Here is a 25,022-nt window from a genome sequence, read left to right as displayed (position 1 = left end):
TAAAGAATTTTATTGCAGACTGGGCGCAGGACAAAAGACAAAGCTAATTTCATTGCTTTCACTTCTTCCAAATCAGTTTACGGTTTGGATTGGATTGTACCACGAATTCACTTCCCCTAAAGAAAGGAAAATGAAAGTTTTGTCAGTGTGAGCTGCAAACGTTGCCCATTGTTGAGGTAAGTACTCTTGGCCAGGCAGGACTGCAGGTCTGGCAAAGGCAACAGATTTCGGCTCAGTTTCTCAACTTCTCCATGACTGATTACTTTGTTGATCAGACATAAGACAATGAGACATAGGAGCAGAATTAGGCCATTCAGCCCATCAAGTCTGCTCTACCTTTCAATAGTGGATTATTTATTTCCCCTCTCAACTCCATCCTCCTGCCTTCTCTCCACATTTTATGCGCTTACTAATCGAGAACTTATTAGCCTCTGCTTTAAACATACTGTACCCAATTACTTAGCCTCCATAACCATCTGTGGCAATGAATCCCACAGATTCACTACTCTCCAGCTAAACAAATTCCTCCTCATCTCTCTTCGAGAGAGACATCCTTGCATTCTGAGGATGAGCCCTCTGGTCCAGATGCACACCGGAGAGTATTCTGACTGTTTGCAGCATGGTCTGGTATGGTAGAACCGAGGCCCAGGAATGGAAAATTTAACCCAAAGAAGTGGATGCAGAGCACAAGCAAAGCCCCCCACCCACCACTGAGTGCACTGACATGGAGTGCTGCACAAGACAGTGGCGTGTGGCCGAGTGGTTAAGGCATTGGACTAGCGACCTGAAGGTCGTGAGTTCGAGCCCCAGCCGAGTCAGCGTGTTGTGTCCTTGAGCAAGGCACTTAATCACACATTGCTCCAGTCCGCCCATCTGAAAATGTGTACCGGCAAAATGCTGGGGGTTAACCTCGTGATAGACTGGCGTCCTATCCGGGGGGGGGGGGGGGGAGTCTCGTATTTTCAGTTGCTTCACACCACGGAAACTGGCATAAGCAACGGTCTGATGAGCCACAAGGCTCAGGACAGACTTTAACCTTTAAGTTGATCTGCCACAAGACAGCAGCATCCATCATCAAAGCCCAACCCCACCATCTACCCTGCAACTCAATTCTGACAGGAGATACAGGGACAGGCGATTGTGTCTTCCCCATCACCCCCACTCTCTTCTCATGGAGATTGTGTATCCCCCATTATCACCCCTACTCTCTTCTCATGGAGATTGTGTCTCCCCCATCATCACCCCCACTCTCTTCTCACAGGAGATACAGGGACAGGAGATTGTGTCTCCCCCATTATCACCCCCACTCTCTTCTCACAGGAGGTACAGGGACAGGAGATTGTGTCTCCCGCCCACCCCCACTTGGTTCAGGATCAATTATTCTCCTGCAACCATCAGGCTCCTGGTCCGGACTGGATAACTTCACTCAGCCCAGCTCTGAACCGATTCCAGGACCCACAGACACACTTTCAAGGAGCCTTTACAATTCATGCTCTCTGTATTATCCTATTTGCACATTTTGTCTTCTGTGCGTTGCTTGTCAGTCTTTGTTTATGTGGAGTTTTCATAAATTATATCGTATTTCTTCATTTTCCTGTAAACGTCTGCAAGGAAATTAACCTCAAGATAATATGTTGTTCTTTTTGCGCCTTGTGGTGTATAGGGTGGCACTTTTTTCGTTTCCTTTGCATTGGTCTGTTCTTTACGAGGCCAAGTTGCTCGCTCAATGCTCAACCACAGCCCCACATAGCTCACCACGCTGTACTCCACAACCTCATCTCCTCCTAACCCTCGCCCTTATTGTACCTTCCCCCTCCTGAAACAGGGAACGGGCTTGTGGGGGTGTGGCCAGCGTTAGTCAGGGTGTGTTTAGGGCTAGTTGGCTTCTGCAGGCCCTTGGACGTTAGGATTAGGTTTAAGGGTAGTGCTCGGGGTTTTTATATGTGGGGCTGGGAGAGATAAGGTTGTGGAGTGTAGCCCTAAGGCGTTTAGAGTAGCGGAGCCACTTTCATCTGACCCATGCCTTTCATTAACCTTGGCTTAATTAACCGAGTGTGCATTGCAACAGATCATCAGTAACGCAACCCGGGCTCTTTAGGAATGGAAAGTGTGCAAGGGTCTGGCTAGGTTCGGACCTCGAGCTCTGGTGCTGATGCCACTACATTACTGGCCAGCAAAGGTAATATATAAAGAAGATTAGATTTATTTGTCATCAAACATGTACAGTATGTACTTTGATAACAAATTTATTTATTTATTTATTGAGGTAAAGCACGGAATAGGTCATCCAGCCCTTGAAGCCATGCCACCCAGCAATCCACCGACTTAACCCTGGCCGAATTTACAGTGACCAACGAACAGAGTAACCTGTACGTCTTAGAACTGTGGCAGGAAACTGGAGCACCTGGAGGAAGCCAATGCGGTCATGGGGAGAACATACAATCTCCTTATAGAGAATGGAAAAGAACTGAACCTGGGTTGCTCTTATTGTAAAATGTTGTGCTAACCTCTATGCTCTTTGAACAATGTCACCCAATCTGCTGGAATTCTCCAGCTTTGTTGCATTAGAGAACTTTGCAGTGCAAGAGTTTTCTTGTCCTAATGAAGCATGGTGCAGTGGGCATGCGCACGAGAGTGCCAAAGGCTGCAGCCCTCCGAGATCTCGCAGTCGGGAAAGGGCCTGATCCTCTTTTTATGTGTGTGGAAACAGAAAGTGTTGAATGAAGAATCCCAGCTCTGAAACATTACCTCTGTTTTTTTTAAAATCCAGTTGCTGCCTGACCTGCTGAGTGTCGCCAGCATTTTTCTGTCACATTCCCAACTACTGAAGCTCTTCTTATCTGCTGATCAAGAGGATCTGAACCAGGGGAGATGCTTTCACTCACTCCAATGCTAAACTGTTCCCCCAACCTATGGACCCACTTTCAAAGACTTCTCTCTCATCTCATGTCCTTGATATTTATTGCTTATTTATTATATTTTTTACATTTTTGTATTTGCACAGTTTGTTCTCTTTTGCACATTGGTTGTTTGTCCATCTTGTGTGCAGTCTTTCATTGATTTTAATGTGTTTCTTTGTACTTACTATGAATGCCTGCAAGGAAAGGAATCTCAGCTTTGTATATGGTGACATATAAGTACTCTGTATAAGGTGACATATAAGTACTTCGATAATACATCTGGGGTGGAGACTGACGCGAAATGTATGCCGAGGTTTTCTCCTCAGTGTGAGGTTCTGGATCAGGAATTTTGGAACTGTGTGTCTGGCTCCATCACGCTGAGCACCAGTGCTCCCCAAGGCTGCATACAGAGCCTGCTGCTGCTCAGGCTGCCAACGCAAGACTGCACTGCTGGATCCAGCTCGGACCGAGTCATCTGATAATGCAGCAGTGGCTGAGCTCGTGAGCCGGCGTACAGAGAGCAGGTGGAATAGCCGGCAGAGCGGTGCGAGCGCAACGACTTTGGTCTCAATGTGGACAAGACAAAATAGCTGATTGTGGAATTTAGGAAGGTGCAGGCTGACCACTCCTCACTGAACATACTTGGCTCTGCGGAGAGAGTTAGGAGAACCAAGTTTCTGAGAGTGCACGTAACAGTCAATCTCACCTGGTCCCACAACACTACCTCTCTGATCAAGGAAGCACAGCAGCGTCTCCACTTCAGAAAGAAATTGAGGTGAGTGTGCCCCCCTCCCACGTTAACTAAATTTTATAGGAGCACCATCAATAGTGTCCCAAACAGCTGCATCAACATCTGGAATGGGAATTGTGAGGCATCTGACTGTAATTCTCTATAAAGGATTGTGAGGACTACTGAGAGGTTCGTTGGGGTTTCCCTTTCACCTGTTAGAAAGGTCTTTCAGCGGTGCTGTGTACGCAGCACCATCAGCATTGTCAATGATCCCTCCCATCCGTCCAACAATCTCTTTAGTCCCCTACTATCAGGCAGGAGGTACTGTAGCATTACGACAGTTGTTAGGATGGGAAACAACTTCTTCTCCCAAACTGTGAGACTTCTGAACTCTCTGCCACTGCCCAGGTTTCATCATGTACGGAGCACCAGTAGTGTTATACAGTTTACTTTTTAACTTTGGTCATGTATGCACCTTATTATTTGTTAGTTTATTTATGGTAATATTACTTTGTGTTGTATGTGTGAGTGGGCACGTAGCCAAGTGGTTAAGGCATTGGACTAGCCACCTGAAGGTTGTGAGTTCGAGCCCCAGACGAGGCAACGTGTTGTGTCCTTGAGCAAGACAGTTAACCACACATTGCTGTGCGACGACACTGGTGCCAAACTGTATGGGTCCTAATGTCCCTCCCTTGGACAACATTGGTGTCGTGCAGAGGGTATGTCTTGCAGCATGGACAACTGCTGGTCTTCCATACAACCTTGCCCAGGCCTGTGCCCTGAAGACTTTCCATGGTCTCGCAAGACTAATGGATGCCTCTACTTTATGTGTGAGTTATATGTACTGTGTTGTGCAAATATGTACTGTGTTGTGCACTTTGGTCTGGAGCAACTTTGTGTACAATCAAATGACAATAAACTGAACTGGAACATTTGCGGGAGTTCTTACGGTTTTCTTGTTTGTTCATTGCTGTTTCCATAACAGGAAAGGGATTCTAGACGCTGCTGACAAACAAGGGGAAATCTGCAGATGCTGGATATCCAAGCAACATACACACAAAATGTTGCTGGGCACACACCTTCAGGCTTTTAGAAGTACTTTGTTGAGAGGTGGAGTGTGCAAAGTATTCAGTGGAGTGACTTTATCCCACTTGAAAATGCCCCTTTGCTATGCACAGCCGGGCAGGGGCGGCAGGTGGAGGGAGTGAGAGGAGCACATCACAGAACTCTGGAGATCACATCCGGAGTCACGGTTATTTATCACAGGTACATTGAAACGTGCAGTGAAATTTATATTAAAATTAAACCAGCTCTGCAAAAAGCAAGCAAAAATGTGTTCATGGGTTCATTGTTCAGAAATCTGATGAGTTATAAGAATTTGGACAAACCCTAATTCCTCCCCTCAAATCCAGGTAAACCATCTCTGTACTGTTTCCAAAGCTTCCGCTCAGATTCAGATCCATTTATATAACACAGAAACCTATAGTATATGAAATGAAGTATCTTTAGTCATAGTCATACTTTATTGATCCCGGGGGAAATTGGTTAAATTGCCATTGCATAGTACAATTTGTCATGCACCAAAACAGCGAAAATGAGTTTGCAACTCTCATACTCAATGCTATAAAACAATTAAAATAAATGAACAACAAATCAAGTACAGTAACCAGCCAGTACAAGCAATGTCCAGCAGTACAAAAGCGCAACTCAGATGCATGCAGCCATAAACCCAGTATTAAAGTAGCAATATAACAATTTATGGATGATGCTTGATCGATTGGTTCAGAGCAATTACAGGCCCTTCGGCCCACAATGTTGTGCCGACCACGTAACGTACTCTAAAAACTGCCTAGAATTTCCCTACCGCATAGCCCTGTATTTTTCTAAGCTCCATGTACCTATCCAAGAGTCTCGGGACAGGAAGTGGTCTCAGCCGTTGGCAAGGACGCCTTCACGGTCGCGAGGGAAACCGGATGTGACATTCATCTGTCTCCTCGGTATCATCAGCCGAGCCGCTGGGTCGCGAAAGCCCGGTGCGGGGAGCGGGCGCCGATGGACGGGAGTTCGGCGCCGCGGACCGTCTGAGCGGGCGGGGGCGTGTGCGATCGCCGGGCAGCCAAGCGCAGCGGGCGGCCGCGGCGTTCCCAGAGACCGAGAACCCGGTACAGAGGCAGGCATGTTCCCTCGGCTGCTGCTGGCGGCTTCTGTCGCCATCGTGCTGCAAGTTACCCGGAGCTACAAGCCGGTGATCGTGGTGCACGGCTTGTTCGACAGCCCCGGGGACCTGCTGACGCTCCAAGCTTACATCAACCAGGTGAGAGTTCCTTACCTCCCCCCACCCCCCTGCCTTTCAGTCTCTCGGTGTTGGATCCCTGCCGCCGAATTGCTGGAACCGGGCGGGATGGGAAATCGATCCCTCCCCTCTGAAGGCATGAAGGGAGGAGAGGTTTCAGGTTACACGAAGCAACGTACTAAATGCTGGGAGAACTCAGAAGGTCGGGGAGCATCGAAGGAGGCGGGAATAAACAGTGGACGTTTCGGCCGAGACCCTTCATCGGGTTAGGCAGAATCTGATTGGGCGCCCAACCTGCCAAGTTTCTACGGTCCTGCTTTGCTGGGTGGGGGGAGAGACTCTGTCATAAAGTGGGAAGGAGAGGTTAACCCTCTCCCCCACCTGTCCCCATCTCTCTCCCTCTCTCTTCCTCTCTCTCCCTACCTCTTTGCACGCCGTTTTCCAGGCATCAGTCAGTGCGACCTTCACCGACTTAACCAAGTATTGCGCCAAGATTCAATAATGGACTTTTAAAAATATCACTGTTAGAAGTCTTTATAAACTGGGGGGGGGGGGGGGTTGGGGGTTAGGGATAAAATAATCAGAGATAATCTGTAATTTTACAGCGCGGGCGAGTAAATGGCTCGATCCCCGAATGAAAGCCCCTCCTCTCCCCCTGCTAATCCGGTGTCCTGACTGGTCTCTGCCTCCAGGGATATAGGAACAGCATTAGTCCATTCGGTCCATCAAGCCTGATCCTAATAGATCTTCCCTCCCAACCCCATTCTTCTGCCTTCTGTGCCACCGCCCCCGCCACACCCGACGCGGACACCTGATTGATTTCTTTCTCTGTCCCCCGCGAAGTTTGCAGCTCGTGTGGCTCCTTGGCCCCGATTGAATTTGATAGACTCGGTGTGAAGGCAACGAATGGGGCCTTTCTCCCCCTCCGGCCCTGTGTTAGTGACTGTCACACGCCTGAGAAGAGCGATGAAGATTGTTCAAGTGGTTTGGCCGCCCCTGCCATCACTCATCGCTTCGTGGCGACTTGTCATCGCAACGGGGTCGAAGTCATCGGTCAATAACGTTACCAGCAGCAGTCTAACCCTTGATCTGTCAGGGACCGAGGTTGGGATAAAAACTTCTAATAAGACCATAAGACACAGGAGAAGAATTAAGTCATTCCACCCATTTTCCCTCTCAGTCTCCTGCCTTCTCAAAGCTCAAAGTAAATTTATTATCAAAGTTCATATATGTCACCATATACAACACTGGGATTCATTTTCTTAAGGGCATACCCAGTAAATCTATAGTAAATAACCATAACAGAATGAACGGCTGCCCAGCTTGGGCGTTCCCTCGCTTTGCACTAATATGGACTTCGTTGTTCTGATTCCCTTCCTTCCTGTCAGCATGGTGTATTTGTTTACTTTATATTTTGTCTTGTGAATGTTGTTTGTATTCTGCTGCAGGTAGGTTTTTCTTTGCGGCAGGTGCTTCCGGCAGCAAACTTGACTTTGACAAAACCTGGCAAGGTTTTGAATTCCTGAACTAAATCTCTCCTTACCCATTCCCTGCTGTGAGGTGAACCACTCCTCTGGTGTGTGTATCCCTTCAATGGCACCTTCGCTGTGTGAATCCCCTCTTACACCTTCTCCCAGTAGTGTGGGGCCTGGGCCCAGGACCGGGTGCAGTGTATTGGCTTGTGATTTCTGAAGCAGCAATGAGCCACTGGCACACACTGTCTAGCTGAGTGGTGAAAGCACGAATTGTTGAAGAGTTCTCACGCATCTGTAAGAAGTGAGCGCAGTCTTGTTTCGGTTTCAGGCACCTTTCAGTTTCACTGTGAGTGCATTGTGCTGAAGGTTCCCGAAACCCCCTCTGACTGGCTGTGTCTGCAAAGCAACCACATATTACCTGCAACCCATAGATTGCTTGGGGAACTGTGGGCTGATGAAAGGTGGTTGGTTATGGCTCGTTATGCCACTGGTGTTTAGGGCAGCAATGCAGGCCTTCCATCTCTCTGTCCTCGGCCACTCAGATGTAGGAGGACCCTTCATTGCTGTTTCCATAACAGTTTTGGTTGACCGGTCGGGGTTGTTAGCCTTGAGCTGGACCCCAAAACTGGAGGACCAGTGGAGCACTCTTAGTCCGCCTTCTACCCTTTGACCTGTTTGCCATGGGTGACCTTTCGAAAAGCTAAAGCACAAAGTCGGGACTCCAGCCAGCATTGAGGTATGCAAGCCTCCGAACCACAACAAGGAGGTGGTCCTCTTGGAGGATGGAAGGTGGCGTCACGGGTAGATATGGTGGTAAGCAGAGCTTTTGGCACATTGGCCTTCATTAAAAAGGATACTGAGTAATGAAATGTGTTGTGTTCTGGCAGCATAACAATGAAATACATAAAAATTACAGTAAGGATATACTGTGGATTCAGTTTAATTGGGGACACATCAGGATCAGGACATTTGGGCCAAATTATGTGGCAGCCTTCTCCCCGTAACCTTTCACACACTGACTTATTAAGAATCTATCAACCTCTGCCTTAAATACACTCAATGACCGGGCCTCCACAGTCACCTTGTAAACGTAACTTTGCTAGATCATATAACGACAGCACAAAAGGATCGTTACTTATCTCTAAACCCGTTTATTTCTTTGAGCTTAGCCGGCGAGTGAACTTGGACCCGACATCAGGGAAAGAACCTTTCTCATCTCCCCGGTGGTTCTACAAGTTCACGGCCCGATGTGGGAATTGTCAGAAGTTATAAGGCTACCGATACAAAAGAACAATCAGTTTGATAACCATTCTGGTCAAGTCAATGGACTATTGATACAGAGAACAATCAGTTTGATAACTATTCTGGCCAAGTCAATGGACTATTGATACAGAGAACAATCCGTTTGATAACTATTCCGGCCAAGTCAATGGACTATTGATACAAAAGTACAATCAACTTGTTAGACACTCCAGCCACCTTAGTTAAAGAAAAGAATGTCCTACCTGGTTTGCTGGAGCCACAACTTAATTACAAAGATAAGAACATCCGGCAAATTTATGCTTTAATTAAGAAAGTGATTTCCATCAGGTACTGCTTTTTGTCAAAATCAAAAGGTGGGAAAAGCCCAGAGACATCTGATGTGGATCTGGGCAAACTTTAATCATCTTGCTCCAAAGAAAGCAGCTGTGTGACATTATTCAAACACACTGCAGTCACAGACATAGTCAGTACTTAATTCATTGTTTACAGGAATCTTGAGAATCCCCCTTTCCCTTAAACTTTATCAACCTATGCCAAAGAATTCCACAGATTTATAACCATATAACATATAACAATTACAGCACGGAAACAGGCCATCTCGGCCCTTCTAGTCCGTGCCGAACTCTTACTGTCACCTAGTCCCACCGATCTGCACTCAGCCCATAACCCTCCATTCCTTTCCTGTCCATATAGCTATCCAATTTAACTTTAAATGACAACATCGAACCTGCCTCAACCATTTCTGCTGGAAGCTCGTTCCACACAGCTACCACTCTCTGAGTAAAGAAGTTCCCCCTCGTGTTACCCCTAAACTTTTGCCCTTTAACTCTCAATTCATGTCCTCTTGTTTGAATCTCCCCCACTCTCAATGAAAAAAGCCTATCCACGTCAACTCTATCAATCCCCCTCATAATTTTAAACACCTCTATCAAGTCCCCCCTCAACCTTCTACATTCCAAAGAATAAAGTCCCAACTTGTTCAACCTTTCTCTGTTACTTAGGAGATGAAACCCAGGCAACATTTTAGTAAACCTCCTCTGTACTCTCTCAATTTTATTGACATCTTTCCTATAATTTGGTGACCAGAACTGTACACAATACTCCAAATTTGGCCTTATCAATGCCTTATACAATTTCAACATTACATCCCAACTCCTATACTCAATGCTCTGATTAATAAAGGCCAGCATACCAAAAGCGTTCTTCACCACCCTGTCCACATGAGATTCCATCTTCAGGGAACTATGCACCATTATTCCTATATCACTCTATTCTACAGCATTCATCAAAGCCCCATGATTTACCAAGTATGTACTATTTTGATGAGTCGTACCAAAATGGAGCACCTCACACTTTTCAGCATTAAACTCCATATGCCATCTTTCAGCCCACTCTTCTAACTGGCCTAAATCTTTGTGCAAACTTTGAAAATCTACTTCATTATCCACAACACCACCTATCTTAGTATCATCTGCATACTTACTAATCCAATTTACCACCCCATCATCCAAACCATTAATATATATGACAAACAACATTGGACCCAGTACAGATCCCTGAAGCACACCGCTACACACCGTCCTCCAATCTGACACACAGTTATCCACCACTACCCTCTGGCATCTCCCATCTAGCCACTGCTGAATCGATTTTACTACTTCGATATTAATGCCTAACAATTGAACCTTCCTAACTAACCATCTGTGTGGAACCTTGTCAAAGGCCTTACTGATGTCCATATAGACAACATCCACCACTTTACCCTCGTCAACTTTCTTAGTAACCTCATCAAAAAATTCAATAAGATTTGTCAAACATGACCTTCCATGCTCAAATCCATGTTGACTGTTCCAAATCAGACCCTGTCTATCCAGATAATTATATATACCATCTCTAAGAATACTTTCCATCAATTTACCCACCACTGATGTCAAATGACATTTGAAATATTTCTGTTGGAGCCCCTGCTATTTCCACACTAACTTCCCTCAAGGTCCTAGGGAATATCTTGTCCGGACCCGGAGACTTATCCACTTTTATATTCCTTAAAAGCGCCAGTAGTTCCTCTTCTTTAATCGTCATACTGTCCATAACTACCCTTCTTGTTTCCTTTACTATACACAAATCAATATCCTTCTCCTTAGTGAATACCGAAGAAAAGAAATTGTTCAAAATCTCCCCCATCTCTTTTGGCTCCACACATAGCCGTCCACTCTGATTCTCTAAGGGACCAACTTTATCCCTCACTATTCTTTTGCTATTAACATAACTGTAGAAACTCTTTGGATTTATTTTCACCTTATTTGCCAAAGCAGCCTCGTATCTTCTTTTAGCTTTTCTATTTTCTTTCTTGAGATTCTTTTTGCATTCTTTATATTCCTCGAGTACCTCATTAACTTCAAGCTGCCTATATTTATTGAAGATCCCCTCTTTTTCCGAACCAATTTTCCTATATCCCTTGAAACCATGGGTCTCTCAAACTTTTAACCTTCCCTTTCAACCTAACAGGAACATAAAGTTCCTGTACCCCCAAAATTTCACCTTTAAATGACCTCCATTTCTCTGTTACATCTTTCCCATAAAACAAATTGTCCCAATCCACTCTTCCTAAATCCTTTCACATCTCCTCAAAGATCAAAATCTCCCACAATCACAACCTTGTGCTTGCTACAAATATCTGCTATCTCCTTACAAATTTGCTCCTTCAGTTCTCGGTCCCCATTAGGTGGTCTATAATACATCCCTATAAGTGTCACAACACCTTTCCTATTCCTCAATTCCACCCAAATAGCCTCCCTAGATGAGTCCACTAATCTATCCTGCCAGAGCACCGCTGTTATATCATCTCTGACAAGCAATGCAGCACCTCCCCCTCTTGCCCCTTCTATTCTATCACACCTGAAGCAACGAAATCCTAGAATTATTTAGTTGCCAATCACACCCCTCCTGCAACCACATTTCACTAATAGCTACAACATCATATTTCCAGGTATCAATCCATGCTCTAAGCTCATCCACCTTTCTTACAATGCTCCTAGCATTAAAACAGATACACTTAAGAAACTCTCCACCTCCTACTCTCTGTTTATCCTTAATGGAGCAAACAACTTTGTTATCTTTTTCTTCCTTGTCCCCTACATCTTTGGTCTGAGTGTTCCTGATCTCTGTCCCCTGCCCATCCTCTGTAACACACTGTCTACTAGCTTTCTCTATTTGTGAACTGACCTCCTCTCTCCTCGTCTCTTTAATTTAATTCCCACCCCCTCAACCATTCTAGTTTAAAGTCACCTCAGTAGCCCTTGCAAATCTCCCTGCCAGGATATTGGTCCCCCTATTTGTGCTAAACATTCCCTAATTCAATTTAAAGTTGTTCATAGAGCACATATGTCCAAAGATAAGTTAGCGCGTTTTTACTTGCATATTAATCCTTTTTGTGATAGATGTTCGGGGCAGATAGCCTCTTTAACTCATATGTTTTGGTCTTGCCCTACTTTGGAAACTTTTTGGAGAGACATTTTTAATATTATTTCTAAGGTATTAAATATAGATATCTCTCCTCACCCTATTACTGCTATCTTTGGACTACCTAAAATTTCTAGTAATCTTTCCCCTTCAGCCCGTAGAATGATTGCATTTCTTACTTTAATGGCGAAAAGATGTATTTTACAACATTGGAAAGAGCTTAATGCTCCAACTACCTTTTTTTGGTTCTCTCAGACGATATTATGTTTGAATCTGGAGAAAATTAGAAGTAACCTTTATGATTCTTCATTTAAATTTGAACAGATTTGGGGATCTTTTATTCGATATTTTCATTTAATGTAATATATACCCTTCTTGTTTTTTTTTTCACTGTTTTTAATGGAGGTCGGGATTGAGGACGTGATTTTAAGTTTAACTCTGTTTGGTTTCAAGTTAGCCCATTGCTTTGCTTTGCTTTTAGTTAGTTGCATGGTTTTTTTGGGGGTTTTTTCTCCTTTTTTTCTATTGATATATATATAAAATTTAGTATACTATTATGTTATCTTGGTTTCTTATGTTTAAATTACATTGTTTGTAGTATTTTTTTTGGTATTGATACCTTCTGTAATTTTATTATATTTTAACATTGTATTAATGTTTATATGGCTTACCTTTTTGTATACTTATTCAATAAAAAGATTTAAAAAGAAAAGGATATTGGTCCCCCTAGGATTCAAGTGTAACCTGTCCTTTTTGTACAGGTCACGCCTGCGCCAAAAAAGGTCCCAGTGATCCAAAAACTTGAATCCCTACCCCCTGCTCCAATCCCTCAGCCACGCATTTATCCTCCACCTCATTCCATTCCTACTCTCACTGTTGCCAGATTTACCACCTTCTGGCTAAAGATCCAAGGTGCACATGACCTCCTCATCTCTGTTCCCCAATTACTACCTCCAGTGGTCCAACATCTACTCTTACCTCTCTTTTACTTTGCATATATCTGAAAAATCTTTTGGTATCCTCTCTTATATTATTGGCTAGCTTACCTTCATATTTCATCTTTTCCCTCCTTATAGCTGATTTTATTTAGTTGCCTCCCGTTGTTTTTAAAGGCTTCCCAATCCTCTGAATTTCCACTAATTTTTGCTCTTTTGTATGCTCACTCTTCTGTTTTTATGTTGGCTTTGACTTTTCTTGTTAGCCATGGTTGTGTTATCCTGTCTTTAGAATACTTCTTCCTCTTGGGGATGTATGTATCCTGCGCTTTCGGAATTGCTCCCAGAAACTCCAGCCATTGCTGTTTTGCTGTCATCCTTGCTAGTGTTCGCTTATAATCAACTTTGGCCAGCTCCTCTCTCAAGCCTCGGTAATTCCTTTTACTCCACTGTAGTAATACTAATGCATTTGACTTTAGCTTCTCCCTCTCAAATTGCAGGGTGAACTCCATCATATTAGGATCACTGCCTCCTAAGGGTTATTTTACCTTAATCAAATCCAGTTCATTACACAACACCAAATCCAGAATAGCTGACCCCCTGATAGACGCAACCACAAGCTGCTGTAAAAGCCATCTCGTAGGCATTCTACAAATTCTCTATTGTAACATTGTCCTTTTGACATGCATTTTCTATTTCCCGTGGTAATTTGCAGACCACATCTTGGCAGCTGTTCAGAGGCCTGCAAGTAACTTTATTCCCTGGTGTGCAGGAGAATGAAGGGAGATCTGATAAAGGTTTACAGAATTATTTCAAAGGAATAATTGTCTGCCTGTATAATTTATACGTTCATTGATAATAAATGTATTTTGAAATGTATACAGAATTATGATTGGTATAGCTAGGATGAACGCACACAGGCTACTGCCCCTCAGATTAGGTGAGACTAGAACTGGAGGTCATAGGTGTAAAGTGAAGGGTGACATTTTTAATAATGTATTGTAACTTATACTAAAAATCTATGTAAACATATTTTATGCTCAATTCTGCTTTTAAGGAGTCAGTACATTCTCTGAGTGACCCTGTGGGTACTCCAGTTTCCTCACAGGCTCTAACAATGTACGGGTTAGCAGGCGACGTGGATGTAAGTGGGCAGTGTGGGCTTAGTGCGCTAGAAGGGCCAAATACTGTGCTGTATCTCTAAATTAAAACAAAAATTAAAATAACAGCTGAACGGAAAATACTTCACTCAGAGGGTGGCTGGAGTCTGGAACAAGCTGCTGGCGGAAGTGGTTGATGTGGATTCAGTTGCAACATTTAAGGGAAGTTTGGATAGGAAGATGGATGGGTTGGGTTTGGAGGGCTATGTTACAGGAGCAGGTAGATGTGACTAGGCAGGATAACGAGTTGGCATCGATAGGATGGGCTGAAGGGCCTGTTTCTGTTGTTACGAACCAGCAGCAATAGACCACAGACTCAGTTTTTAATGTAAAACAACTATATTTTCAGTATCTACCCAAAATACAGACAATTAATCAAAAGAAAATAGTGCTATGCATTATTAGCTCACAAACGGTGTCAGGTTTGGGAACAGTTCTTCTTAAATCTTATTCAAATACAGTCTCAGAAATGGCAAAATCCAGATGATTCCAGAAATCCACGGAAACAGGTGAGGGAAAGAAACTTGTAAATCCAGACTAAGGTAACACGAGACGGCGATCACGGAAAATTCCAGAGGATCCACGCTGGGAAAACAAGATAGCAGTCACAGCAGATTCCAGACGTTGAGTAGCATTCCAAAATCGACCTAGGGATATCACAGGGTGACAGTCACAGAATATTCCTTAACACAAGTGGTCGCCACCTAACACACCCAAATCCAGGTCTGGGTCAACAAAAAGTGGTCGCCACAGGAATACTCCAGAAATCCAAGTCTGCACTGTGTGCTGCTAGTTATCACAATCCTCTGGACATGGAGAAGGATTAGACCCGTCCACTGCTGTAAGCAAACTCTTCAATTATCTCCACCCAGCTCTCTCCTGCTGGTAGCTCCCAGTCCGCTGTTCCTTCTCTGCCGAATGTTCCAGCAACCTCTCCACATTTTGTTAATGATGTCAGCCACCCGCCTCGTCCAGGCGCTTAAAGTGACGCTCGCAGTAAAAAAATGTTAACACGTAACACTGTGCTGTAGTACCCTATGACTCTGTGTCATTAGAAAGATGCATTAGGGAGTAGTCCAAATGGACTAGATGGGCTGAAGGGCCTGTTGTGCTGTGGTGCTCTACGACATACATACGATATTTCTGCTGTAAAATTCTGATATTTGCAACATTTTGAAGGACTGGGACAATGGAGAATCCACATTGAAGGTCACTGCGGGAAGTTAGTTGTCATAATTTTTATCTTCTGGGCACGTACGACTACGATGATGAACTTTTGTCGCTGTCTCTCCGCAGTCGCACCCTGGAACCAACGTGACTATCATCGACCTGTTCGACCGGACGCAGAGCCTGAAGTCGCTGTGGAGTCAGGTGGAAGGCTTCAAACAAGCTATCTCCCCCATCATGCAAAATGCAGCCAATGGGGTACATATGATCTGTTACTCCCAAGGTAGGATTGGACTTTAAAAATACTGTACATTCCACAGTAGATTTAAGGCAGATATTAATTACTCGGTTCACAGGACAGAATCAGGTTTATTATCACTGACATACTGTATATGTTTGAAATGTATTGTTTTGTAGCCTCAGTACAGTGCATTACATTAAAAAATGTAAGTTACAAAAAAGATAAATGTATAGCGCAGAAGATGAATTATGATGTGCTGTTTATGGACTGTTTAGAAATCTGAGGACGGAGAGGTGAAAAAGCTTTTCCTAAAGTGTTGAATATGTTCCTGTACCTCCTCCCTGATGGTAGTAATGAGAAGGGAGCTTGTTTTGGGAGTTGGGTGTCCTTAATAGTGGATGCCAACTTCTTGAGACTTTTGAAGCTGTCTTCAATGAACGGGCTGAGTTTAAAGTCCTCTACAGCCTTGTACCAATCCTCTGCATTGGCACTTCCATACCAGATGGTGATGCATTAAGGCAGAGTGAACTCCACCATACATCTGTAGAAATTTGCAGGAACCAATTTTCAATGCCGGCTGGTGACGTAGTGGCATCAACACCGGACTTTGGAGCGAAGGCTCCTGAGTTCGAATCCAGCCGGCTCCCTTGCACGCTTTCTATCCGTGCTGGGTTGAGCGTCGAGCTAGCAACTCGGCCTCGTAAAAATTAAGAAATCCTGCTAAAAAAACGCCGTCACGACGGTGTCCCGATGACTCCACTCGGAGTTAAGCGCTTTCTTCTTCTTCTTCAATTTTCATTATGGTTATTAGATTTATTGAGTATGCCTGCTAGAAAGTGGATCCCAGGGTTGTATATGGTGACATATAGTATCTACTTTGATAATAAATTTACTTTGAACTTTTGAACTTTGAGTCTTTTGTGACATATTCAAATGGAGGTCAGTGGCCAGTTTCCTGGTCAATTACATTTGGAGTCCACAATTTGACCGTAGATTTGTAACTTGTATCTTGTTGCTAGTCTCACCTCACTAGATTTCATGGAGAATTCATTCTAATCTAGTTGGGAACTTGCCCTGGTACACGTTTGGTCGAGCTCCTGGGAAGTGACTCCTCTTTGCCCCCAACCCCTTGGCTGATGGAGTGATATCAGTGATCCTTGTACGTTACTGACAGAGCCATTTGTTTTGAGTGAAGTCGGGCCTCTGGATTATTCAATCCAATCCCCCTGAGGCACAGTTCATTGGTGAAGTGGAGCGGTGTGGGATTACTATCAGAGGAAATCACTTGGACAAGGCCACTCCTTGCAGAAGAGAAGGAGCATGTAACCCGGGTTGCCTGTCCTTGCTCCGGAAGTTCCAATTCTGTATTTAGAGATACAGCATAGTAATTGGCTTTTCTGGCCAATGAGCCCACACCACCCAATTACACCTGTGTGAGCAATTAACTTTTCAGTTTAGCATGGCCCTGGTGATGCCCAGCGACTACTTATTGGCTGCAAACTAAGAAAACTATTAAATACTTTATTAACTATTAATAACACTTCTGTTAATAACGATCAACATGAACACTGCCGAGGTGAACGGTGGTGGAGATGCCAGGTCGAGGCGTGCAAAGGCAAGGTGGGGCCGGAGCAGAGTCGTGGTGTTTCCAAGAGTGCGGAAAGTCCCGGAATCTGATTGGTTTAAGCACGGGGCACAATTGAGAGCGAGGAATGACGTGATGTTTGGATGATTTAAGCGCCAGGCCAGACTGTAAGCATCATGGTGTCAGGACCGGAGGCAAGGGCCTGGTATACCAGAGCTCTCTGCTCTGTGATGTTTTTTCAGCTCTGAGCTGAACTGAGGCGCTGGTTACAGTGAGGCCTGGCTTCGCACCTGTGGTAAAGCAATGTTTACTCAGCTTTGCGATGAACTAAGGCTGTTGCCTGCTCCAGCTGCAGAGACGCCTGGCTTCGTGTCTTCAGCAAAACTTCAGTTCTGAAGCTTTTAAATTACTTTTATTGTTTGCACGATTTGTTTTGATCTCTCTCTGTGCACTGGGTGTTTGATAGTCTTTAATGGGTTTTGTTTTTGAGGTTTCTGTGTTTTGTGGCTAGCTGCAAGGAGACAAATCTGAAGGTTGTATACTTTGATCATAAATCAGGCAGCAACTTGGAAGCATAAATTGGGAACAGATGTTCTCAGGGAAATGTATGACACAAATGTGGCAAATGTTCAGGGGATACTTGTGTGGCGTTCTGCGTAGGTACGTTCCAATGAGACAGGGAAAGGATGGTAGGGTACAAGAACCATGGTGTACAAAGGCTGTTGAAAATCTAGTCAAGAAGAAAAGAAGAGCTTACGAAAGGTTAAAAAAAATAGGTAATTACAGAGATCTAGAAGATTATAAGGCTAGCAGGAAGGAGCTTAAGAATGAAATCAGGAGAGTCAGAAGGGGCCATGAGAAGGCCTTGGTGAGTAGGATTAAGGAAACTCCCAAGGCATTCTACAAGTATGTGAAGAGCAAGAGGATAAGACATGAGAGAATAGGACCAATCCAGTGTGACAGTGGAAAAGTGTGTATGGAACCGGAGGAAATAGCAGAGGTTCTTAATGAATACTTTGCTTCAGTATTCACTACGGAAATCTTGGCAACTGTAGGGATGACTTACATCGGATTGAAAAGCTTGAGCATATAGACATTAAGAAAGGATGTGCTGGAGCTTATGGAAAGTGTCAAGTTGGATAAGTCTCTGGGACCGGATGAGATGTACCCCAGGCTACTGTGGGAGGCGAGGAAGGAGATTGCTGAGCCTCTGGTGATGAACTTTGCATCATCAATGAGGACGGGAGAGGTTCCAGAGTATTGGAGGGTTGCGGATGTTGTTCCATTACTCAAGAAAGGGAGTCGAGATAGCCCAGGAAATTATGGACCAGTGAGTCTTTCTTCAGTGGTTGGTAAGTAGATGGAAAAGATCCTGAGAGACAGGATTTATGAACATTTGCAGAGACATAATATGATTAAGAATAGTCAGCATGGCTTTGTCAAAGGCAGGCCACGCCTCACGAACCTGATTGAATTTTTTGAAGATGTGACTAAACACATTGGTGGAGGTAGAGCAGTAGATGTAATGTATATGGATTTCAGCAAGGCATTTCTTAAGTTGCCCCATGCAAGGCTTATTGAGAAAGTAAGGAGGCATGGGATCCAATGGGACATTGCTTTGTGGATCCAGAACTGGCTTGCCCACAGAAGGCAAAGACTGGTTGTAGACGGGTCATATTCTGCATGGAGGTTGGTGACCAGTGGTGTGCTTCAGGGATCTGTTCTGGGACCCCTTCTCTTCATGATTTTTATAAATGACCTGGATGAGGAAGTGGAGGGATGGGTTAGTAAATTTGCTGATGACACAAAGGTTGGGAGTGTTGTGGATAGTGTGGAGACCTGTCAGAGGTCACAGCGGGACATCAATCAGATGCAAAACTGGGCTGAGAAATGACAGATAGAGTTCAACCCAGATAAGTGTGAGGTGGTTCATTTTGGTAGGTTAATGGCATAGATAGGAGTAGGGATGAGGTCCTGAAGAAGGAAAATAGGGAGTTAGGAAAGAAGTTAAAAAGCAGGACCCCAAGGGTGGTAATCTCAGGATTGCTGCCCGTGCCACGAGACAGAGAGGGTAGGAACAGGAAGTTATGGCAGATGAATGTGTGGCTGAAGAGTTGGTGCGGGGGCAGGGGTTCAGATTTCTGGATCATTGGGATCTCTTCTGGGGAAGGTCTGACCTGTACAAAAAGGACGGGCTGCACCTGAACTGGAAAGGGACCAATATCCTGGTGGGGTGGTTTGCTAGAGCTGTTGGGGAGGGTTTAAACTAGTTTGACAGTGGGGTGGGAATCAGAATGTGAGTGCAGAGATTAGGGTAGAAGGACAAGGGCATGATGCTATATGTTCTGAGTTGGTGAGGAAGGACAGGCAGGGGACAAAACATAAACGTAGCCAGTTAGAGGGGTTGAAATGTGTCTATTTCAATGCTAGGACTATTAAGAATAAAGAGGATGAACATAGAGCATGGATCAGTACGTGGAACTACCATGTTGTGGCCGTTACTGAAACTTGGTTGGAGGAAGGGCAGGATTCGCTGGCGGGGGGCGGGGTAACATAACTGGTCAGGGATAGTATCACGGCTATAGAAAGGGGGGACGCTGCAGAGGGAGCGTCCACTGAGTCAGTGTGTGTGGAAGTCAGAAGTAGGAAGGAATACTCAGAAATACTCCCACTGTGCTGGCAGTAGTCTATAGGCCCCCAGCAACACTCACAACACGCTGGAGGAACTCAGCAGGTCGGGCAGCATCCGTGGAAACGTCGACCGATCTTTTCCACGGATGCTGCCCGACCTGCTGAGTTCCTCCAGCGTGTTGTGAGTGTTGCTTTGACCCCAGCATCTGCAGATTATTTTGTGTTTACTATAGGCCCCCAAATAGCCCTCGGGACACCAAGGAGCAGATAAGCAGGCAGATTTTAGAATGGCCTGCGAGATAGAGATGACAGGGTCACCAGATGCTGCAGGGATCCTCCTGGCTGCAGTTTTATTTTCCCTTTCAAAAGTGAGCAGAAATGGTGTTGAGCTTGTCTGGGATTGAAACATCACTGCCATTCATGATGTTAGGTTTCACGTGATAGGAGGTAATGACCCTGCCAGAGTTGAAGTGTATCCAATTCCACCTCCAGCCCCTTTTTCCTTGAGATAGCCTTCCGTAAGTCGTACCTTGTTTTCTATAGTCCTGGGTCTCCAGGCTTGAAGGTCACCGATCTAGCCCTCAGCAGAGTATGAATCTCCTGGTGCATCCACAGTTTTTGATTTGGGTATGTACGGTATGATTAGGCACCCCCTCATCCACACAAGTTTTAATGAAGTCAGTGACAGCTGTGGCGTACTCATTCAGAATCGAAGATGAATCCCTGAGTACAGTCCAGTCCACCAGCTCAAAGCAGTTCTGTAAGTGCTCCCCTGCCTCCCTTGTCCATACCTTCTTGGTCCTCACCACTGGTGCTGCGGTCTTCAGTCTCAGGGAGTAGAATTACACACTTTCCAAAGTGTGGACGTGAGATGGCACTGTAAGCTCTCTTGATGGTGGTGTAACAGTGGTCCAGTGTGTTGGCTCCTTTCGTTCCACAAGTGATTTGTTGGTGATAATTATTTAGAGACTTTTTCAAGCTGGCCTGGTTAAACTCCCCAAAACTGATGGGGAAGGCATCAGTATGTGCTGTTTCAAACCCGCTGGTTACATTATTCAGTTTGTCCAGAGCGTGAGGTGGGATGTATACCACTCCCAAGATGATGACTGAAAACTCCCGCGGCAGATAAAGTGGACGACACTTGGTCACGAGGTGTTCCAGAATGTAGAACAAAGAACTACATTACATCGTGCCATACATGGGATCAGGCCCATCAGCCCAGAGTGCCTGTACTGTACCTGGAATCAGGCCAACTGGCCCACAGTGTCTCTGCTGTACATGGGATCAGGCCAATCGGCCCACAGTATCTCTGCTGTACTTAAGATCAGGCCAATCGGTCCACAGTGTCTGTGCTGTACACGGGATCAGACCTGTCGGCCCACAGTGTCTGTGCTGTACACGGGATCAGGCCAATCAGCGCACAGTGTCTGTGCTGTACATGGGATCAGGCCAATCGGCCCACAGTGTCTGTGCTGTACACGGGATCAGGCCAATCGGTCCACAGTGTCTGTGCTGTACACGGGATCAGGCCAATCGGTCCACAGTGTCTGTGCTGTACACGGGATCAGGCCTGTCGGCCCACAGTGTCTGTGCTGTACATGGGATCAGGCCAATCGGCCCACAGTGTCTGTGCTGTACATGGGATCAGGCCAGTCGGCCCACAGTATTTGTGCTGTACATGATGCTGCAATTTGTACCCCTCCTCCTGCTTGCTGTTCCCGTGCCTCTCTCAGTGCCTCTGTTCTGTTCCCGTAGGTGGCCTGATCTGTCGGGGAATTCTCTCCACCATGCCGGACCACAATGTGCACACACTGATCTCCCTGTCAGCCCCTCTGCTCGGCCAGTACGGAGGTAAGTTCCGGACCCTTCCCCCTCACTCTCTGCGACAGGGAGGGAGGGAGGTTGCCGAGGAGAACCGTGGGAAGGGAGGAAGCAACCGCCGCATCACCTGAGCAACTCTGGCGCCACTGATAACGCCCGCCTGGCCCTCGATCCGAGTCAGAAAGCCACTGGTTCAAATCCCACCCTGGAGACTTCTCCGCAACCTGGGCCGTCATCCCCTGTCCATGTAAGGGGCAGAGGGAGGGCCACCCTGTGGAGTGCCCGCCTTCCGGCACGCCAGCTCCCGCTCAGGACGGCATGCTGCCATCCCTGAGGAGGGCACTTGCTTCTCTCTATCTCCTGTGTCAGGGGTTTCTCTCAGATGGGAAGCGTGGTCAGTCGTCAATATTGTGCCAACAGAGAGTGGTAACCAGGTTTAGTAATATCACTGACGTATGCTGTGAATTTTGTTGTTTTGCAACAGCAGAGCAATGAAATCCATTTAAAAAATGACTGTGAGTTTCAACAACATAAAAACTAAGTAGTGCAAAGAGAGCAGAATAGCATGGGTTCATGGACCGTTCAGAGATCTGATGGCAGAAGGGAAAAGGCTGTTTCTAAAACATTGAGGCCCCTGTACCCCGACTCTGAGCAGAGCTACCTTCTTCGGGCAGCACCGTTTGAAGATATCCTTGCTGGTTTGTGTCAAAGAAAGATTTCCTGTCAAAGCGGTGAATTCCACATTGTTCTGCCGGGATGTTTGCTCACACTTTTGCCCTGTGCAGCGTGAACAGGTCCTGACATACCGATGGTCTGTGTACAATCAAGTGATGACCGAGTTCCTTTCCCTCTGGCAGATACTGATTACCTGAAGTGGTTTTTCCCAAAGTACGTGAAGACCAACCTTTACCACTTCTGCTACACACAGTTGGGGCAGTGTTTCTCCATCTGCAACTACTGGAACGGTGAGGCGCGAGGTTTTCACTCTGGCTGTGTGTGTGGTGTGTGTACCGTACAGTACGTGAGCCTTGTACTGCGCAGGTTCTGTGTCTGTTACTGCAGAAGTCTCGTACTGTTCAGAACAGAGAGCACAGAGCATGCAACGTTACAGCATAGTGCAGGCTCTTTGGGCCACAAGGTTGTGTCAACCCTTTTAATCTTCTCGAAGATCAGGTAACCCTTCCCTCTTACATAGCCCTCCATTTTTCTATCATCTATCTACGAGTTTCTTAAATGGCCCTGGTGTATCTGCCTGTACCACCCCTCAGAAGGGTATTGCACACACATATCATTCTGTTTAAAGGACTTACCCTTGACATCGCCCCATACTTTCTTCCTACCACCAGAAAATAATGCCCTCCCATATAAGCGATGATATGCGATGCAAAATTTGACCAAACATCATGGAGCATATCTGTCCATCGATGTTACACACAGTCTCTGTTCTGTGTGTATAAAGTCTGTATCAATGCTGCGTACACTGTTCTCACATTCTGTATAGAACATAGAACATAGAATAGTACAGCACATTACAGGGCCCTTCGGCCCACAATGTTATGCTGACCCTCAAACCCTGCCTCCCATATAAGCCCCCACCTTAAATTCCTCCATATACCTGTCTAGTAGTCTCTTAAACTTCACGAGTGTATCTGCCTCCACCATGGACTCAGGCAGCATTCCACACACCAACCACTCTCTGAGTAAAAAACCTTCCTCTAATATCCCCCTTGAACTTCCCACCCCTTACCTTAAAGCCACGTCCTCTTGTATTGAGCAGTGGTGCCCTGGGGAAGAGGCGTTGGCTATCCACTCTATCTATTCCTCTTATTATCTAATACACCTCTATCATGTCTCCTGTCATCCTCCTCCTCTCCAAAGAGTAAAGCCCTAGCTCTCATAATTTCTGATCATAATGCATACTCTCTAAACCAGGCAGCATCCTGGTAAATCTCCTCTGTACCCTTTCCAATGCTTCCACATCCTTCCTATAGTGAGGTGACCAGAACTGGACACAGTACTCCAAGTGTGGCCTAACCAGAGTTTTATAGGGATGCATCATTACATCGCGACTCTTAAACTCTATCCCTTGACTTATGAAAGCTAACATCCCATAAACTTTCTTAACTACCCTATCTACCTGTGAGGCAACTTTCAGGGATCTGTGGACATGTACCCCCAGATCCCTCTGCTCCTCCACACTACCAAGTATCTTGCTATTAACTTTGTACTCTGCCTGGGAGTTTGTCCTTCCAAAGTGTACTACCTCACACTTCTCCGGGTTGAACTCCATCTGCCACTTCTCAGCCCACTTCTGCAACCTATCAATGTCTCTCTGCAATCTTTGGCAATCCTCTACACTATCTACAACACCACCAACCTTTGTGTCGTCTGCAAACTTGCCAACCTACCCTTCTACCCCGACATCCAGGTCGTCAATAAAAATCACGAAAAGTAGAGGTCCCAGAACAGATCCTTGTGGGACACCACTAGTCACAACCCTCCAATCTGAATGTACTCCCTCCACCACGGCCCTGTGCCTTCTGCAGGCAAGCCAATTCTGAATCCACCTGGCCAAACTTCCCTGGATCCCATGCCTTCTAACTTTCTGAATAAGCCTACCGTGTGGAACCTTGTCAAATGCCATACTAAAATCCATATAGATCACATCCACTGCACTACCCTCATCTATATGCCTGGTCACCTCCTCAAAGAACTCTATCAGGCTTGTTCGACACGATCTGCCCTTCACAAAGCCATGCTGACTGTCCCTGATTAGACCATGATTCTCTAAATGCCCAGAGATCCTATCTCTAAGAATCTTTTCCAACAGTTTTCCCACTACAGACATAAGCCTCACTGGTCTATAATTACCCAGACGATCCCTACTACCTTTTTTGAACAAGGGGACAACATTTGCCTCCCTCCAATCCTCCGGTACCATTCCCGTGGACAACAAGGACATAGAGATCCTAGCCAGAGGCTCAGCATTCTCTTCCCTTGCCTCATGGAGCAGCCTGGGGAATATTCCGTCAGACCCTGGGGATTTATCCGTCCGGATGTATTTTAACAACTCCAACACCTCCTCTCCCTTAATATCAACATGCTCCAGAACATCAACCTCACTCATATAGTCCTCACCATCATCAAGTTCCCTCTCATTGGTGAATACTGAAGAGAAGTATTCATTGAGGACCTCTCTCACTTCCACAGCCTCCAGGCACATCTTCCCACCTTTATCTCTAATCGGTCCTACCTTCACTCCTGTCATCCTTTTGTTCTGCACGTAATTGAAGAATGCCTTGGGGTTTTCCTTTACCCTACTCGCCAAGGCCTTCTCATGCCCCTTCTTAAGCTCCTTT

General features: G+C 45.6%; 1 protein-coding gene across 1 annotated transcript in view; it reads left to right on the top strand.

Annotated features, from left to right (window-relative positions):
* The first annotated feature begins 5,626 nt into the window (after positions 1–5,626).
* The window catches only part of LOC134346533 (lysosomal thioesterase PPT2-A-like), a 45,570-nt gene continuing 26,174 nt past the window's right edge, over positions 5,627–25,022 (top strand). The window contains exons 1-4 of the mRNA XM_063047944.1: positions 5,627–5,944; positions 15,515–15,668; positions 21,598–21,693; positions 22,521–22,628. Coding sequence (XP_062904014.1) covers positions 5,807–5,944; positions 15,515–15,668; positions 21,598–21,693; positions 22,521–22,628 — 496 coding nt within the window. The 5' untranslated portion in view covers positions 5,627–5,806. The remainder of the gene's footprint in view (positions 5,945–15,514; positions 15,669–21,597; positions 21,694–22,520; positions 22,629–25,022) is intronic.

Source organism: Mobula hypostoma, chromosome 5 (genome assembly GCF_963921235.1).
Source record: "Mobula hypostoma chromosome 5, sMobHyp1.1, whole genome shotgun sequence".
Taxonomy (NCBI): domain Eukaryota; kingdom Metazoa; phylum Chordata; class Chondrichthyes; order Myliobatiformes; family Myliobatidae; genus Mobula; species Mobula hypostoma.
Note: the sequence above shows the minus strand (reverse complement) of the source record. Positions and strands in the feature narration are given on the sequence as shown.